Source organism: Emiliania huxleyi (assembly GCF_000372725.1).
Source record: "Emiliania huxleyi CCMP1516 unplaced genomic scaffold EMIHUscaffold_76, whole genome shotgun sequence".
Taxonomy (NCBI): domain Eukaryota; phylum Haptophyta; order Isochrysidales; family Noelaerhabdaceae; genus Emiliania; species Emiliania huxleyi.
The window spans coordinates 414,405-431,904 of NW_005196310.1; the positions used below are offsets into that span (position 1 = coordinate 414,405).

Below are 17,500 nucleotides of genomic sequence, written 5' to 3' on the forward strand. Positions count from 1 at the left end.
TAGAGTATCGCCCTATATGGCTTGAGCTAGGCCTCGAGAGGGTCCGGGGTGTGGTCCGAACACCGACCGGAGTTCATCTCAGAAATGCCCGGAGATCATCCGGAGATAGGGCAGAGCTAAACCCGCAATCGCTAAAAGATCGACTCGAGATTACTCCGAGTTTGGCCCGAGATGGACCCAAGGAGGCCCCTCTGGGGGGGAGATTGACTCAACAAGGCCCCAAAGCCCCCTTTTGGGGGGACCCCTCCCCCCCCACCCCGAGTGTCCGTGTCCTTCGCCAGTCACCGATGGGGAGCGGGGGGGGGGGGTGCGAAAAACGAACAGGGGAGGCTGGGGAGGGGGGGGTCCACTCTGAAGACAGCCGACCGCGGAGGGGTTTTGTCCCACAGGGTTTTACCCTCCGCGTGAGGATCGGCGCGGCGAGGGGGTAGGCTCGAATTCGCCGCGCAACATTTCACCCCCACAGGACCCCGCCCTCCCCCCCTCATTGGTCCCACCACCCAGAACCCCAACCTTGGCTTCGCACCCCCTCCTTGCGCAGTGTCCCCCGCTATGTGTCGCCGTCTTCGGGGCACGCTATCCTGTGCAGTCAGGGCAAGTGGGGGCGAGGCGCAGTCCCTCTGGTCTATACTGGTGTGGTTCTGTCCCTAGTCTCGGAGGGGGGCTTGAAGGTAAGAATATTTTATTTTGTAGTAAGGTGAAGAACAGTCAGGCTCGGACTGGACACCAACGCGGTATGGGTGGACGCAAGACAGATGATGACGACACGCACGAGCCATGTCTGTATGGGCTACCTAGGTATGGCAATGAGGGATCGGATGGCAGGAAACCCTCGAAAATTCTTGTTCGAGGCAGAGCAGGGCCACTGTCAACCGCGGACATCAGATGGCGGATCCGACGCAGCAGGAAGTCATCTTACAGTTCATGAGCCTAGCCTCCTGCGACGCGGACTTTGCGACCAGCTTCCTCGAGGCGAACGGCTGGAACCTGGAGCTCGCTGTTCAGAGCCTCTACGGCGACGCAGGTGGTGCCGCGGCGGGGGGCGGTGGGTTCGGCGGTGGCGGTGGCGGCGGCGGCGGCGGTGCGGGGCTCGGCGCGGGCGATCTCGCCGCTCTCGGTGGCTTTGGCGACGGCGACGACGTGCGCGCGCCGATGGCGCAGTTCAGCGACACCCTCGTGGGCGTCGACCCAGCTGCGCGGCCGGCGCATCGGCGTCCGCCGCCACAGAGCGCTGCCAATCACCCGCTCGAGGCGTTTCGCGATTTTCGCACGGAGGGCTCGCCGAGCGGTGGCGACGACGACGACACGGCCGCCGGCGGGGGCGGCGACGGCGCCATATTTGGCCTTCCGAAGCGCGCAAAGAACCTGTCCGAGATTTACCGGCCGCCGACGGAGATCTGCTTCGTGGGCTCGTTCGAGGAGCTGCGGCTGACCGGGCGGCAGCAGTCGCGCTGGCTGCTCGTCAACATCCAGTCGCCGACCGAGTTCGCCTCGCAGCAGCTCAACGCCGACACGTGGACCGACGAGGGCCTGCGTGCGGTCCTCGGCTCGTCCTTCCTCTTGTGGCAGCGCTACTTCGACTCGGAGGAGGGGGCGACGTACTGCCGGCACTACCTGCGGGAGGACGCGACCTTCCCCCACATCGGCCTCCTCGACCCGGTCACCGGCCAGCTCGTCAAGTCGTGGCACGGCTTCACCGCAGCGGAGAGGTGCGGGCGGGGGTAGAGGGCAGGGGTAGAGGGAGGGGGGGTGGCCGACGCCTCCTGTGCATGCCGGCGGGGGAGGCAAAACCGCACACGCACACACGCGCACACGCACGCACACGCACGCACACGCACACGCACGCACACGCACGCACACGCACACACACACACACACATGCACACCTGCACACGCACGCACGCACGCGCACACACACGCGCACACGCGCACATGCACACGCACGCGCACGAGCACGAGCACGCGCACGCGCACGCGCACGCGCACGCGCAGGCTGATGGACAAGCTGATGGACTACGCGGACCGGCCACCGAAGGACATCTCCTGGGACGAGCCCTCGCCCGCCGCGCCACAGCCCGCCGCCCCCGCCGCCCCCACCGCCCCCGCCGCCCCTGAGGCGGCAGCCGAGGCGGCGGCGCCGGAGCCACCCCCGCCAGAGGAGCCCTGGCCGCCGGCGCCCGAGCTGCCGGACACGTCTGCTGCTGGCGCGGTCGTGCTGCGAGTCCGCATGCCAGGTGCCGCGGGGTCGCGGGGGGGGGGCGGGGGGAGAGGGGGGGACGGGAGGGAGGGACGGGAGGGAGGGAGGGAGGGAGGTCCGCTCCACTCTCTCCACCTCCGACGCTTGCACTGCAGACGGGACGTGCACCACTCTGGCCTTTAAGCCGGAGCACACGCTGCGCGACGTGCTCTGCGCGCTGCACCACTCCTCGGGCACGCCGCTCTCGACGCGCAGGCGCGCAACCAGACCGCGCCACCCACCCCTTCCCAACAGCCGTACCCCCCCCCCCCCCCTCTCACGCTCTCTTGCCATGCCGACACCGCAGGCACTACCAGCTCGCCGCCGGGATGGGCTCCCCGCCCTGCAAGGACCCGCACGCCACCCTCGCAGCGCTCGGCCTCTCTGGCAGGAGAGTGCCCCTCCTCTCCTCCGCCCCTCACCCTCCACCCCTCTCCTCCGCCCCTCACCCTCCACCCCTCTCCTCCGCCCCTCACCCTCCACCCCTCTCCTCCGCCCCTCACCCTCCACCCCTCCGCCCCTCCCCTCCGCCCCTCCCCTCCGCCCCTCTCCTTCGCATCACGGCCCACCACCCCACCACCTCTCCGCCTGTCCACGACCCCACGTCCACGATGCGCGTCCTCGACGCGCCCATGCCGCCGCCCCACAGGCTCGCCGTCAACCTGTCCGAGGTCCCTGCGTGAGCCTCTCCGTGAGCCTCTGCGTAGCCGCCCCGCGCGTGTTCGCCCTGCGTGCCGGCCTACCTCCCCTCCACACCCGCCTCCTCCCCTCCCCGCCCTCGCCCTCCCCGCCCCTCGCCTCCGGGTCTCCTCCTGCGAGAGCGGTCCTGTCCTTCAGCACTGCCGCCCTCCGCCCGCCCTGCCCTGCTGGGTCTCGTTGTGATCTGGGTGTCTTCCCCTCCCCCTCCCCCCTCCCCCCACAAGATCCACACCCGAGTGAGCGTCCCCGCTAGCCGCTCTACCCCGGCCTGCTCGCGCCGAGTCTCAGAGCCCATGAGGCAGAGCGTCACACGACACTTTGGCCGCGGAAGATATTGGCGCACCGCTGTGTGTGGGAGTCTGCAGGGTCCGGCGTTTCCGAAAAGCGAACTTGTGCGCTGCGCTGCGCGTGTATGTAAATGTAAGTGAGAGCAACGCGGAACAGCTCTCAGTCTCACCACTCACCAGCACCCACTCCACGAGACACGACGGTCACGACTTTTAGCTCACGTGCGGCGGCTCCCTGGCGCACGCCGCGCACGTCGACACGTGTCGACGTGCACGTCCACGTGGCGTGCACTGCACCAAACGCAAAACGAGGCGTTGTACACCATAGTCCATACCACATCCACAACACACACAAGTATGCAACAGAGAAGACAAAGACACTCGGGCCCGCGGGGCAGACGGCGGCTTCATCAGCACACAAGTGTCACAACAGAGTCGTCAGCGATAAGAGAACCACAGAGAGACATGTAGGAGGCTCGACCATTGCTGCTCGCACTAGCCCCTGTCCCGACCCGTCGCTGTCACCTCTCCGCCCGCCTCCGCCTCGTCCTCGGCAAACGTGACCGTGGTGTTGGGTATACTGATGCCCCACGAGCCCTTGACCACGTCATACAGGTGGATCGAGTCGAAGGCAGTGCGCCTGGCAGGGAGAGAGGAGGGAGGGGGAGGGTCAGCTCGGCGTCTGTCTCCGCCACGGCTTTGGCCACGCGAAGAGGACGGGGGGGCGCGCGCTTGTGCCGCTCCGCCAGGATGGCGTCGAAGTGCGAGTGGTAGCGCCGCAGCGAGTCGACCGCCTGCGCCTTCGAGATGTAGCGCCCGAACGCGGCGCCGGAGGCCATGCGGTTGCAGAGAAACTGCCAGTTGAGGAGGGGCGTGATGTAGGTGCCGAGGAGGTGGACGCGGCAGCCTCGCTCGGCGAAGCGGCGCGCGTGCTCGAGCACCTGCTCACAGCCGCGCGCGTGGAGAGACGCTGTTCACGGCTCGGGGAGGGTGCGGCGGTGGAGCCGCAGGCACGTGCGCGTCGCAGTGCAGCGTCTTCTCGAGGACGATGGAGCGGCCCTCCTCTAGGCCGCGCTGCACAACCTGCCGCCGCCGGCCAGGGGCGTGGGGAGAGGCGCCGGGGGAGAAGCGCAGGGGGAGAGGCGCGGGGGGAGAGGCGGGTCTCTCGCCGCTTGCCTCGCAACTGCTTAAGCGGCGAGTGCAAATGGATGGCAAGTCTCCCGGAAGCGTCTCGGAAGCGTCTCGGAAGTGTCTCGGAGGTGTCTCGGAGGCGTCTCGGAAGTGTCTCAGAGGCGTCTTGGAGGCGTCTCGGAAGTGTCTCACCTGCTCCGTGACGAGGATCGACTCGCGGTGCAAGTACTGCGCGTGGAGGAGGTGCTTGCCTGTGGACCACTCCCTCGGCCCGTCAACACTTCACACCAGAAGCACCGCGCCTGCAGGCCGACCTGCGCCTGGCCCGTGCCTCGCGTTGTTCTCCCGGACGGCGGTCGAGAGCTCGTCCTCGCCCCACGCGGCGAGGTACTCCTTTACCAAGTCCGCCTATCCAGCCGCCACACGCGGCGGTGACCGGGCGCGTGCGCTGCAGCCGCGCGCGCGCCGCTGCGGCGCGAGGGGCGGGTGCCGAGGCGTCGAGCAGCGTGCCGTCGAGGGAGCGCAGGTAGCGCTTGAGGACAGAGTCCTTGCCTGAGCCGGGCACGCCGACCACGAGGAAGACGTGCTGCGCCCCGTCCCCCGGCACGACGCTCGAGAGCGGTCCGCGGCCGGGTCCGCGCGCCGACCCGCTCCGCGCTCCGCCTCCGCCTCCGCCTCCGCCTCCGCCGCCGGCCCCTCCGCCCGCAGCGGCACCTCGCGCGGCGGCGCCGCCGCCGCCTCTGCCTCCGCCCCACCTCCCGCCGCCCTTCCCGCCCCACCTCCCGCCGCCCGCCACGTGCGCTCCACGCAGCATCTGCCGCACGATGCGCGAGTGCACCGCCCGCCGCTCGCGCGTGAAGCCGTCGAGGTCGCAGGTGAACTCGGCGGCGCCGCCGCTGGGGGAGGGGATGACGCGCGGCTTCTCGCACGCGAGGACGATCGAGTCGCGCGTGGAGGGGCTCGACCAGTCCCCCAGGTAGTCGATGGACTCGAGCGACGAGGCGAGAAGCTCCTCCTCGGCGGCCGACAGCGAGTACGAGGGCTCGCCGAGGCGGGCGAGCTCGTCGAGCTCGTCCACGCGGAGCGGCGGCAGGCGAGGCGCCACCGGCCGCCGGGCGGACGCGCCGCCGCTCTCACCAGCCGGCTCCACCGCGCCGTCGGTCCACTGCGGAGCGATGCTGTCCTGCTGCAGCGCCTCTGCGATCGCAACCATGGACTCGGGGATGCCCGCGTCGCCATCGGCGCCCGCAGCCTCCGCGGCCGGTGGCGGCGCGGGCGCTGACTCGCCAGCGTCGCCCACGGCGCAGCGCGGCAGCTGGGCAGAGCGCATGCGGCCGGGAGGCCGGGCGGGCCGCCCCACGGCGCCGTACGCGAGGCTTGGCTCGGCCTGCAGCACGAGGACGAGGACGAGCGCGGGGCAGGCGAGCGTGCGCCGAGTAGACGGCATATGTGACGGTCCACGGGGACACGACAGCAGCGCGGCCGCCGGGGCGTCGTGATGGAAGCCAGAAGAGAAAGCAAATTCGGCAGCCCACGCACGCTCTCAGCACTCTCTCACGTTACAAGGGACATTCTGCGAGATGCAGGGAGGAGCTCAGCCTTGGGAGGAGCTCAGGCGCTTAAGAAAGCGCCAAGAGAGAGAAGAAAGTGCGACATAAACACCGGCCCAGCTTTCCTCCCCGCTCCCGTTCCTCCCCTGTGTCCCTGATCGTCCTTACAAGATCCTGCTCGTGCTGGTGGGGCCCCTGTCCTTCTCCCTTTCTCCCACCCTCGTTTGCCGTGCCGTTTTATTTATTTTTGTTTATTTAGCGACGAACCCACAAGAAAAAAAAGGGTTATGAGTCCCGTCGCGGAAATAGGAGTCCCCCACTTTTCAGGTAGGTAGGTAGAAAGGTGAAGAACTTTTGAAAGAAAGAAAGAAAACAGACAACCCAAGGGAGGGATGGGAGGACGGCACGCCGCCACCACACAGGGATTTTAAGGAGAGGAGTGTGATGCGCTAGCCGTCGCCCACCCTAGGGAGTCTGCCTCTTCCTATCTCTTTTCGCAGTCTCTCGCCGATTCTCGCTGCAACCTTCATGCCACCTCGCGGCCGTCCCACTCTCGCCGTTCTCTCCCTTGTCACTTCCTCCTCTGTCGCGTCATTCTCTTCTGCCTCGTCCTGCGCCGCCGCCGCCCTTTTCAGCCATGAATGTGCAAACTCGAATTCTTCCCGCGCCCCAGCCCAGCCGGCAACCGCACCCCGGGACTGCACCGCACCGCACCGCACCGTACCGCACCCGGCTGCACGCACCGCATGCCCCGCACAACGCTGCGCAGTGCTGGGGCAGGGACGTCGTTCGCCGGGGCCGATCCCCGCGCGCCGCACGAGGCTGCGGCTAGGGTGGCGCGTGACATTGCGCTCGTCGAGGAGTCTGCGGAGAGGGATGACCCGAGGCTACTGGAGGCCGCTGTCGCCGACATCGTCAAAAGAGGAGCCAGGGTGCTGCGCGGGGCCCGGCCCTCGCCGCTTCGGGCGCTTGACCCGGCGGACGAGGAGGCGGCGGCGCCCTCCGGCGGCGGCGGCGGCAGCGGCGGCTCGTCAACGGTGGGCTTCACTGGCCTCGACCGCGGCGAGCACGAGCAGCTGTGGGCCATGGTGCACCGCAAGGTTCACGACGCGTCCGACGGCGCGCTCTTCGCGCAGCTGGCCGAGCTGCTCGCCCGGCACGGGGTGCCGCTCGCGCTCCCCTCGGGCGGCGGCGCAGCGGAGGAGGGCGAGGCGGAGGTGGGCGCGGCGGAGGAGGGCGAGGCGGAGGACGCCGGAGATGCGGCGGGCGAGGGCGAAGCGGCGGCGGACCAAGGCGGGGCGGCGGGCGGTGCCGGCGCCGCAGGCAGGGCGGCGGGTGGCGCGGCGGCGCCCGCCAGCGGCGAGGCGGCTGCGGCGGTCGAGGCGCTCTGCTCGCAGCTGCGTGCGTCCAAGCCGCTGGCGGCGCAGTGCGCTGCGGCGCTCGCCGCGCTGGCGCGCGTGTGCGGCCCTCTCTTCGACGCGTCTCCCGCGCTGGTCGCCGCCGAGGGAAGCAGCGCGCTCGCGTCTGCAATGCTGTACGTGGGCGGCGCCCTCGACCGCGAGGGCGACATCCCGCGCATCGTCGCGCTGCTCGAGGAGGCGGCGCCGCGAGAGGCGCTGAACGCGGGGCGGCGGCCCCGCTCCCTCCTCGCGGCGCGCTCCTCCGCCCTCCCGCCGCTCCAGCCACCAGCGGCCAGCAGCCGCCTGAGCCTTCTCGCACCTCGATCTCGCACCCGGCCCGCAGGCGCGCGACGCGCTCCTCTCGCGGCTCGAGGAGATCGCGACGGCGGGGGCGCCGCCGCCGCCGCTGAAGAGGCGCGCGGGGCGGGCGGCGAGGCGGCGGGCGTGGGCGCCGCATGGTCTGGCGGGTGTTGCGCGGTAGGCGCGCCGAAAGCGAGGAGCGCGAGCGGCTGTGCGTGGCGCTCGAGGCGTTTGGAGCGCGGCTGGCCGGGCCCGCGGCGCAGCCCGCCGCGCCGCAGCCGAGCGCGGCGGAGGCGTGGGTGGAGGTCGAGCGCGGCGACTTGCTCGAACCCGAGGCGGAGGAGGCGGCCGGCGAGGAGAGGTACTATGTCAAGATTGGTGCTCTGGTGTGCGACCGCGCTCTGCTCGAGCTGGGCGAGCTGCTCGAGGGAGTGTGGAGCTGTGGGGAGGGCAGCTGCGGACTAGCAGAGGCTGTGGGCATAGGCGATTCGCTGTCGCGGGGCGGCAAGCTCAGTGCGGCGGCTGTGCAGCAGCTGCTGGCGGCGGTGCAGGACGCGGGCAAGGTGACGCCGGCCGAGGAGGGGACGCTGCGCCACCTGGCAGACAAGTACTCGCTCGGGCGAGAGGCGGCCGCGGCGATGTCGGAGGGGATCGAGGCGAGCGGGGGCGCGACGACCGGCAAGCGGGCCGCCGGCAGAAGCGGCGATCCCGCGACGAAGAAGCGGCGCTGACAGCCTGACCCGCTGAGCACAGCACGCGCTGATCGAGCACAGCCACCACCTCGGCCGCAGCGCGCACGCCATTGAGAATTGTTTCGGGAGGGGGGGTTCCACACAGTCTTACGTATGCATGCACGTCTGTCTGGTAGCGTCGTCGAGCTAAGTCCTAAAGGTGAAAAAGCGCACTCGTTTTCTTGTGTTTTCCGCGCGGTCCACCGGCACCACCGCGGACGTCAGGGGCGGCGACCCCCCCATCTACAGATGATATGCGCATCCTAGATGCCAAACGCCATCTAGGATGCGTTTTCCATCTGAGGACACCGGGTGTCTCCACTATGATTGGGTTCTGCAAGAAGATTTAATCATCTTTAGGTGGTGCCCCGCGTCTTTTGATAGCGCGTGACATCTCAGTACTCAGATACTGCAGTCATCTTCAGACGCACAAGTGTGCCGATATGATACCCTCATCTTGGGTTAGTCCATGCATCCCAGGATAGAATGTGGCATCTGAGGATGCGCAATGCATCTCAGGAACATGAGCGCGTTGTCGGATGTTTTCCAATATTTTCGATCGACAGTGTCGGAGTTTTTTTGCCGAACCCAGAACCCGAAATAAAAACCAGTCTTACATATAGGCAACCGCAACCGTCCATGTAGTAAAGTCAGCATTAGCACCAGGGCTAAGTGCCCCCCACCATCACTCAGTGGCTCCCAGTTCCATCACCATCAGTAGTATTCCACAGACGACAGAGCAGTTCGTCACATCTCACTTACGACTTAGCATAGCAACTGAAATTAGCACCTTCTCAGGACAGCGCCGGCGCCTCTCTCTTGGACCGGCAAACGTGGTGGTCTCGTGTCACCAATGTGGGACCAGTGCGGCATCGCGCCATCGACAGCTCTGAACTGCGCTTCACCATTGACCGGGAAGGCCGCCAAGTGGGTCAGCACCGGTCGCCCATTGTGGCAGCAGTCAGCAGTGCATGTCTGATAACTAGAGCAGCAGCGTCAGGGTCGCAGGGTCGGATCGTGTCAAGCCTCTCGCCCGGCCGGCCGCGTGCAGACGTCGGCCGGTCTGCTGTCTGGACTGATCTGTCGGCGGTCAGTACGACCGATCAGGTCGGAGTTTTCTGATGGTTAGAGGGTCTGTCTGTATGTACTCCTCGAGATCTCTCCAAATCTGCCCTCTGTTAGACCGGGTTGGATCGGGAAGTCGGTGGTATGAGCGAGTATGAGCGCCGGGGCCCCGTTTCCGCACTGCGGCGCGGCGCACGGTGCCTCCGGGGGGCCCCGCGCCACCCCAGAGGTGGTGCTAGCCGTCGCCCACCTAACCCTTGGGCGTCTGCCTCCCTCTCAGTGTATGTAGCTCTTAGGTACATTCCCGGAGGAGGATTTCTATCTCTCTTCGCAGTCCCTCGCCGATTCTCGCTGCAACCTTCATGCCACCTCGCGGTCGGCCGCGGAGTTTTTCTTTTGTTTGGCAAGTCCTAAAAGCTGCTAAAGCCTTAAAAACGCCGTGCGGGGGTGAGCGGCGTTCTGCCCGGGGCGATGACGCTCTCACGCTCGCAGCTGGAGCAAATCAGAGCCGATGCAGGCGCCGACGCAGTTCCCATCGATTTCGCCAAGATGGCATCGTGGAGCGAAGTCGAGGCGGCCGCATTCTTTGAGAGCGGCGGCGACGACCACGGCCCGCCGCCAGCGCTCCAGATGGTCATGGACGACCTCGCGATGCGATTCGTTGTCAATTGTCCCGCAGAGGAGCAGGTGAAGCGCGCGCGCAGCCACGGGCTCTGGGTCGCGTGCCAACGTGACGCCTTGATGCGCGCGCACAGGAGTCGTTTGAGCGGCTTCTCTTCCAGGTGGAGGCCGCCTTCTGGTTCTACGACGACGAGTACCGCGAGATCTGGCCGCACTCCTTCCCGTGCTTCACCCTCCTCCAGTTTGCGCAGAAGCTCTTCGAGATGTGTGAGCTCCTCAAGCCCTTCGCGGCGCGGACCAGCGAGCTGTACGAAAAGTTCCGGCAGTACAAGATCCAGATCCCGACCTGCGGCGCCATGCTGCTCGACCAGAGCCAGACCAAGGTTGCGCGACCCCGCGCCCGCATCGCTGCACGTGCCGCGCCGCGCTCGGCCCCGCACCCCCCTCCCCACCGCACCCCCTCCCCACCTCCCCACCGCCCAACCGCCCCACCACCCCACCGCCCCACGGCACCCACCGCCCCACGGCACCGCCCGCAGGTCCTGCTCGTGCTCGGGCACAAGTCAAAGTCCTGGGGCTTCCCAAAGGGGAAGATAGACCGCGACGAGTCTCACGTCGCCTGCGCGGTGCCCTGCTCTCCCCCCTCGCCCACCAGACCCCCCTCCCTCCCTGTGCCTCCCCGCTCTCTACCGTCGCATGTGCGCATGTGCGAGCGCGAGTGCGCGTGTGCGCGTGTGCGCGTGTGCGCGTGTGCGCGAGTGCGCGAGTGCGCGAGTGCGCGTCTCTCCCACACAGCCTCTCTCCCCCCCTCCCTCTCCCCCCCCCCACCCTCCTCCCCGCCGCCCGCCCCTCGCCTCTGCGGCACAGGTGCGCGAGGTGCTCGAGGAGGTCGGGTATGACATCTCCCAGGCCCGAGATCTAGCCGAGACGCAGCCGAGATGGCTCGAGGAGGTGTGATCTGTCCTAGGCCCGGCCGCGCCGAGGCCACACACTGAGCCTCACCGAGGAGCCTCACTTCTACGATGCGGTCTCTGCCATACCTCCTCTGGTCACACACTGCGCCTCACCGAGGAGCCCTCACCGAGTTACGTGCCTCGCCCCCGCATCGCACTATCTACGAGCCTCGCCCCCGCATCGCAACTCGCCCACAGGCCATCGACCCTTCCGTCTACATCGAGCGGCAGCACAAGGGCCTCCCGCTCACCCGCCTCTACCTCGCGCGCAACGTGCCCGCCGACACGCTCTTCCAGACGCGCACCAAGAAGGAGATCGACGAGATCCAGTGGCACAAGCTCGCGGTGCGAGATCCAGCCGAGATCCAGCTGAGATCCGAGATTGGTTGGCGCATGTGTGCCGCCTGCCTCTCCCCTTCCCTGCCACCCGAGCCTTGGTGGCGGGAGCCCCCGCCCCCCCCCCCCCCCCCAGGCACTCCCAACCTCGAAGGAGGCTGCCTGTGCCGCGGCCGACAAGAAGCCCTTTTGGATGGTCGCGCCCTATGTCCTCTGGCTCAAGCAGCAGCTCGCCGCCGAGCGAAAGGCGAAGAAGAAGGGCGGAGGCAAGAAGCAGACCGCCGCCGCCGCCACCCCCGCCACCGCCACCGCCGCCTCGGCGGGCGCCTCCTCCTCCTCCTCTCCAAAGCTTGGGCCGCAGCAGCTGACTCCCGCGGGCGGCAAGGACGCCGGCGCGACCGCCGCCCTTCTCGAGATGCTCTCTGGCTCCGGCGTGCTCGCTGACGCAGCCCTCGGCGACGGAGCGCCACCGCCGCCGCCGCCGCCCGCCGCGCTGCCCGCGCCGGCGGCGGGCGAGGCAGCCGTCGCCACGGGGTCGAGAAGGAAGGGCAAGGAGCGCGAGCCGAGGGGGGCAGGCGCGAGCGCCGCCGCCACCAAGCCGTCGAGGGCCAACCGCGTCGCGCTCGGAGTCGCGCCTGGCGGGCGAGGCAAGCAGGTGAGCGTGCTGCAGCGGCCCGCGGGGAGGGTAGAGAGGCAGCGCGAGGGGGCGGCTGAGATGGTGACGCCGGCGGCGCGAGGTCATCCGCTGCTCGACTTTGCCTTTGACGTTGATGCGGTGCTGAGCGCGTTGAGCGAGGGCAGGCCGCTGCCGCAGCGTCAGGCGGGTTCTGCGGCCGTATCATTTTGATCGTGTCTTTTGCGAGATCCGGTGCTCTCCGATTCTACAGTGCAGTAGACCACGCAACACAAAAGGTAGATCTAAAGCCGACGTGCGACACGGGTGTCTGAGACATATGGCTGATGGGTGATGGCAATTGTGGCATATCACAAAACCGGCACACAGCCTGAAACCTGCCCACGGGCCACATGCGTCATGCCTGGGCGCGCCCGCGCGGCCCCACAGCTGTGGCGTGTGGGGGCCGCCGCGATTCCTTAATTAAGTAAATCGGTCAAACTCTGAGACGAGATGGGATTTAGGGACATGTCTCATGTGTCCCCCCGCCCTGCGGACGATCTTGATGTGAGGGATCTTCAAAATCCGTCCCCTCACCCCTCGTCACAACCCGGCACAGAGCGGCAAGATCCATCTCAACATCAAGTGAAGAGTGAACCGAAGAAGTCCTTCTATCAGAGGTAAATAAATAAAAACGGACACCTCTTACTGTGATGGGTAAAAAGGAACAGGTCCCCGCCCGTGCGATCTTTGTGCAGGGTTCTTTGTGGGGTAACGGAAGGCGGCTGGTTTTTTGTGTGGTGGGAGGTAATGCGAGTGTTTGCAGCTGGTGCCTGGTCACTGGTCACACACACGGATTCACACGCGGGGGGGCCTCCTTGGTCTGTAGTCGCAGTGCCTACAGACCGTCATCGTGCCCCATCTGCCCGCCCCGAGACGAGTTTATCTCTGGCCGTATAGGTGGCCTCGCAGCGTCCTCAGCTCGCGGGGAGGGTAGAGATTGATGAGGAGAGCCAGTCGAGGCCCTCGTAGAGGCCGTCGCCCGTCGTCGCGCACGTCGATTGAATGTACCAGTTCCGCTGCCGGAGGGAGTGGAGGCCGAGCTTGTCAGTGATCTCTGCTGCATTCATCGCGTTGGGCAAGTCCTGCTTGTTGGCAAAGACCAGTAGGATCGCCTGGCGGAGTTCGTCCTCGTTGAGCATGCGGTGCAGCTCGTCGCGCGCCTCGACGACTCGGTCGCGGTCGTTCGAGTCGACGACAAAGATGACGCCCTGCGTGTTTTGGTAGTAGTGGCGCCAGAGCGGGCGGATCTTGTCCTGGCCGCCGACGTCCCACACCGTGAAGGAGATGTTCTTGTACTCGACGGTCTCGACGTTGAAGCCGATCGTCGGGATGGTCGTCACAATCTCGCCCAGCTTGAGCTTGTACAGGATGGTTGTCTTGCCCGCCGCGTCGAGGCCGACCATGAGGATGCGCACGTCCTTCTTCCCTGTGATGGAGAGTGGAGAGGTGCGGTGTGATCGGGCGGCAACGGCAGGCCGCGATGAGAGTGGAGAGGTGCGGTGCGATCGGGCGGCAACGGCAGGCCGCGATGGAGAGTGGAGAGGTGCGGTGCGATCGGGCGGCAACGGCAGGCCGGGGCCAGGGGGTGCGCGTTGCAGTACCAAAGAGCTTGGAGAACACTTTGGAGAAGACGAGCCCCATGGCGGAAGAGAAGAGTCAGATGGCGTCAGACTGGCGCTAAACTCGTACGTCCTGACTTATGTGCCAGACCCTGAGTGCCGCTGAATCTCTCGCGCCCCCGCCATCCACCCCGGCGCCTCCATGTACTATGTGTGTGTGTGTGTGTGTGTTCCCGGCCTAGCCCCGAGCCGTCCCTTTCGAGGAGGGGGGCGGCCTCGTCGCGGCAGCGGGAGGGGGGCAGCCTCTCTTTTCTTGACCCTCAATACAGCGGCGTATGAGAAGCAGGCCTGACAATCGGCAAAACCAATGTCTTCTTGCCAACAAAGACCGAAAGAATGCAGGTCGCGATGGAGATTGCTGATTGGGAGAGAGAGATTTTTGAAAACCAACAGGAAATCACGACTCTCACAGTGATTTGGGCTTCTCTCTCCATGTCCATGTCCATGTCCATGTCCATGTCCATGTCCATGTCCATGTCCATGTCCATGTCCATGTCCATGTATGTTGTGTGTGTAGGTTCGTCGATAGAGCAGATCAAGACACAGAGCTCAAACAAAACAACCACACAAAATCACAGCGGGAGGAAAGCGGCGAGTCGCAATTCCAGGGGTCGTTGGGGCGGGCCACCCTGTCCAGAAAGGCACGGGATTGGGGTCTTTCGACCGAGTCTGATTTCGCTGCTCGCCGCCTCCCGATGGTGGTATTCTGGTAAGGCTGGAGAGCCAAACAAAGGGCGGAGATGGCGGGGAGGGCGGGGGATCGAGGAAAGCACGACTCGCACCGACCCTTCACGAACCGAAAGGCTGTACCCGGGGAAGGCACAGTAATCCGGCACGCGTTGGGCGCCCCATTCCGTTTCGCGGCTAGGTCGGCTCACTCAGGGCCCCCCCGTCCACTTCCCTCGCCTCCCACACACACTTGGCGCGTGATGAGGAGGAGATGCCACAGCGGCACAGGCCAGCCAGGGCAGGGGCGGGGGGAGATGGGGGGCGAGGGCGGAGGGCGGGATAGGCGCCAAGCGGGGGAGGGAGCTGACGGGGTGGAACGCACAGATCACAATGGGGGATGGCGAGGGCGGAGGGCGGGCGGGAAGGCGGGAGGGCGGCGGGATTGGCGGAAGTCGGCATGGGCGGGCGGCGGGTGGTTCAGAGGGGCGAGGGCGAGGGCGAGGGTGGAACAGGGGTGTGATGGTCCAATCTCGGCTCGAACAGGACCCGGAAAGGTCCCGTTGGCGGGCTTCGACTGTTTTCATGGCCGGTCCGTGCGAGCCGATTGCCTCGGCCGCTGCTGTGCGGTCGGACAGCGAGGTCGCCAAGTCCGTGGCCGAGAGCCTGCGCCTGCGGCCCGTCGGTACGATCAACGTGCTCGTTGTGGAGGACGACGAGATGCAGCGGCTCGTCCTCGACAAACTTTTCACCGCCGCAAACGGGAAGAATGATGGCATCGTGACGTTCGACGTGACCTTTGCCGCGACGGCCGCGGAGGCAGTGGCGACGCTCGAGGCACCTAAGTGTGTGCAGTTCTCCATCATCCTGCTCGACATGATGCTCCCCGACTTGAACGGCTACGATCTCCTCCCGAAGATACGCGCGCTGGTTGGGGAGAGCGTTGCGATCTTGGTGGCGTCGCTGCACACGCAGATAGAGCTGGTGCAGCTCTGCGTAAGCCGCGGCGCCGATGCCTTCCTCGTCAAACCTCTCGGCTCGGACGAGGCGGGCTCGCTCCGCCGTCTGCGCGAGTCCCTCACCGCCACCGCGCCTCGCGCACCGCACCGCGCAACCGCCGCCATCCTCCCCTCAGGTGCGGCACATCTGGCAGTTTGTCAAGGGGCTCCCGAGCGCCTGCCGCTCGTACGCGTCTGACCTTGCAGAGGCGGCGGTGGCGGCGGACGAGGAGAGCCCCGTTGTGCGGTACAGCGCGATGCTGCCTCGTCCCGCGGCTGCGGGCGCCGCTACTTGCGCCGTGGCGCACCAGGTGTGCGTCTGCGGCGGCAGCAGCTCGGAGGGGTCGTGCGCAGACTCCCACCAGCCGCGCAGCGCTCACGCACCGTACCGAGGGTCGAGGGAGCATCCGCTGTACCGACCCGTCATACCGGGGACGTCAGCGCCGCACGATGCGGCTTGCTCCGCGCTCGAAGCGCGTTTCTGCCCGCCCCTTGGCCAGTCAGCCCCACCCTTCTGAGGCAGCTCGTTGTGCTCTAGGCGCGACTTGCGGGGCTCTCCGCGTCGGAGAAAGCAGACAAGCAGGTCGCCGCGGACTGCAAACAGCAGTGAGACTCACTTCGTACAGACTACAACGAGAGTGTTGTGTGGAGGCGTGTTTGCATGTGCGGTGGGCTTGTACGTCAGCCTGGTCCCCGTGTGCGCTCTCCCTTCCCGGAGGTGTCTCACAACCCTACCCCTCACCCCCTCGCCCCGGCGTTCGCCGTTCCTTTTTTGTGTGACTGTGAGTGCGTGTTGCGCTGTTGGCTGTTGCAGAGATTTGTGCCATGAGTGGCGTCGATCTCCTACTTCTTTGCTCGGTGTGGATACTTACAGTACAGTACAACAACATGTATTGCGTAGTACCACGGTCCGTACATCTCTCATATACACAATACACTCGCGGTCATCCCGGCGACCCGCGTCCCGCGGCCGCGCGGCGCGCGGCCGGCGCGCGGGGCCCCGCAGCCGTGAGCATTGCATTCGCGGTGCGCAGGAGTCATGCTGCCAGACTCGCGTGTTTCCCTACCCCGCCCCCACCCATGCGCCATGCCCGCCCGCCACGGACCCCACTCCCCGGCTCTCCCGCCAGCGACCGCGAGTGGAGACGATAATGACCCGATGTGGCCTTGTCCTACACGCTGCCCATCCCCACCCACCAGCACCACCGCGCTGCTGGCAAACTGCCCCGCAGTGGCTGTGCGCAACTCGCCTATCCCTCCCCGCAGCTGACGCCCTGCCGCATCGGGCGGGGGTTTGGCGCGCGAGTCAGATTGCCCTCCCTCGCCCCCCTCGTGCGTCGACGCTGCGGAGGTCCCGCGGCACTGTGTCCTCCGCTCGATGCTGTGTCTACCAGCGCGTCGACGGCTTGTCGTTCAGAACCCGCTCCGCCTAGCAGGAGGAGTCTGATGGCTGAGCTGACACTGATCACAGCCTCTCTCGGCGAGGAGAGGTCTAGGAGAGGTCTGGCTCACACCTCGGCGAGCACAGACTCGAGCCGCTCCTACAGCAGCACGCGACACGCCGTTGTGGGACACGTCCGCGGGCGGGAGAAGGCTCCCCCCCGGCCTCAGGGCGCGCGCCTCGAGGTGCGACGACCCAGTCCGCGTGCCGAGCGAGTCCGAGCGGCGGCCTGAGGCGACGCGGCCTCCCGGAGGAGGGGTGTGGAGGTGGCCGTTCTTGCCGCCTCCCTCGGCGACCTCGCGGAGCTCGACCGCGGCGGAGGCGGCGTCCTGCGCGGCAGGGGTGGCGTGAGAGGTCAGAGTGTGGCCGGAGTGCGACGCTCACCCTACCTCTCCGGGTGAGGTGTAGGCGTGGGTGGGGGGCGGAGGGGGGGGGGGGCGTGTGGCGGCCGGAGAGGTGGGGAGAGGGTTCGCCTCCATGAGACGCTTGTGCGCCCTCTTGATGCGTCGGTAGAGGCAGCCGCGAACGAGGCATACGATGCAAACGATGCAGGCGACGAGGCCGGCGGCGGTGGCGGCGGATAGGGCCAGCAGCGGCTCCGCGATGTGGATCGTGTGCGCGTCGGGCAGCGAGAAGTTGTGCAGTGCGGGCGGGAGGTCCTCAGAGTGGTCTACCGTCCAGCGGCGGAGGCCGAAACGGGCGACATCGTCGAGGGCCTCGAGCGCGCTGCTCAGCTCTGTGAAGATGGTGCTGGGCTGGGAGGGCGGCGGCGGCGGCGGCGGCGGCAGCGG

At 67.1% G+C, this 17,500-nt stretch overlaps 5 protein-coding genes across 5 annotated transcripts; 3 read left to right on the forward strand and 2 right to left on the reverse strand.

Annotated features, from left to right (window-relative positions):
* Positions 1 to 885: 885 nt before the first annotated feature.
* On the forward strand, positions 886 to 2,919 carry EMIHUDRAFT_218037 (hypothetical protein; the record flags this gene model as incomplete). Its single annotated transcript, XM_005760368.1, has 4 exons — positions 886 to 1,024; positions 1,167 to 1,213; positions 1,354 to 1,709; positions 2,886 to 2,919. The coding sequence occupies 4 exons, from the start codon at positions 886 to 888 to the stop codon at positions 2,917 to 2,919; spliced, it is 576 nt and encodes a 191-aa protein (XP_005760425.1).
* Positions 2,920 to 3,534: 615 nt separating this feature from the next.
* Positions 3,535 to 5,800, reverse strand: EMIHUDRAFT_453240 (hypothetical protein; the record flags this gene model as incomplete). The annotated part of the gene is made up of 8 exons (XM_005760369.1): positions 3,535 to 3,862; positions 3,955 to 4,163; positions 4,237 to 4,305; positions 4,546 to 4,604; positions 4,668 to 4,761; positions 4,790 to 4,939; positions 5,177 to 5,605; positions 5,750 to 5,800. 8 exons carry the CDS (start codon positions 5,798 to 5,800, stop codon positions 3,718 to 3,720), a joined length of 1,206 nt encoding a protein of 401 aa, XP_005760426.1. The 3' UTR covers positions 3,535 to 3,717.
* A 4,051-nt stretch (positions 5,801 to 9,851) lies between these two features.
* EMIHUDRAFT_465690 (hypothetical protein) lies at positions 9,852 to 12,236 on the forward strand. The gene is made up of 6 exons (XM_005760370.1): positions 9,852 to 10,086; positions 10,155 to 10,403; positions 10,560 to 10,646; positions 10,888 to 10,971; positions 11,172 to 11,318; positions 11,446 to 12,236. Exons 1-6 carry the CDS (start codon positions 9,871 to 9,873, stop codon positions 12,154 to 12,156), a joined length of 1,494 nt encoding a protein of 497 aa, XP_005760427.1. The 5' UTR covers positions 9,852 to 9,870; the 3' UTR covers positions 12,157 to 12,236.
* A 663-nt stretch (positions 12,237 to 12,899) lies between these two features.
* On the reverse strand, positions 12,900 to 13,626 carry Arf1 (ADP-ribosylation factor; the record flags this gene model as incomplete). Its single annotated transcript, XM_005760371.1, has 2 exons — positions 12,900 to 13,411; positions 13,587 to 13,626. The coding sequence occupies 2 exons, from the start codon at positions 13,624 to 13,626 to the stop codon at positions 12,900 to 12,902; spliced, it is 552 nt and encodes a 183-aa protein (XP_005760428.1).
* A 1,229-nt stretch (positions 13,627 to 14,855) lies between these two features.
* Positions 14,856 to 15,878, forward strand: EMIHUDRAFT_218042 (hypothetical protein; the record flags this gene model as incomplete). The annotated part of the gene is made up of 3 exons (XM_005760372.1): positions 14,856 to 15,254; positions 15,406 to 15,579; positions 15,807 to 15,878. The coding sequence occupies 3 exons, from the start codon at positions 14,856 to 14,858 to the stop codon at positions 15,876 to 15,878; spliced, it is 645 nt and encodes a 214-aa protein (XP_005760429.1).
* Positions 15,879 to 17,500: the final 1,622 nt, after the last annotated feature.

What these genes read in the sequence shown, in the direction of transcription:
- EMIHUDRAFT_465690 (XM_005760370.1), top strand. Translation starts at nt 9,871, where the DNA reads ATGACGCTCTCACGCTCGCAGCTGGAGCAAATCAGAGCCGATGCAGGC. An exon ending in AGTCTCACGTCGCCTGCGCG is followed by an intron (nt 10,647 to 10,887) that starts GTGCCCTGCTCT and finishes TCTGCGGCACAG; the next exon opens with GTGCGCGAGGTGCTCGAGGA. An exon ending in TCCAGTGGCACAAGCTCGCG is followed by an intron (nt 11,319 to 11,445) that starts GTGCGAGATCCA and finishes CCCCCCCCCCAG; the next exon opens with GCACTCCCAACCTCGAAGGA.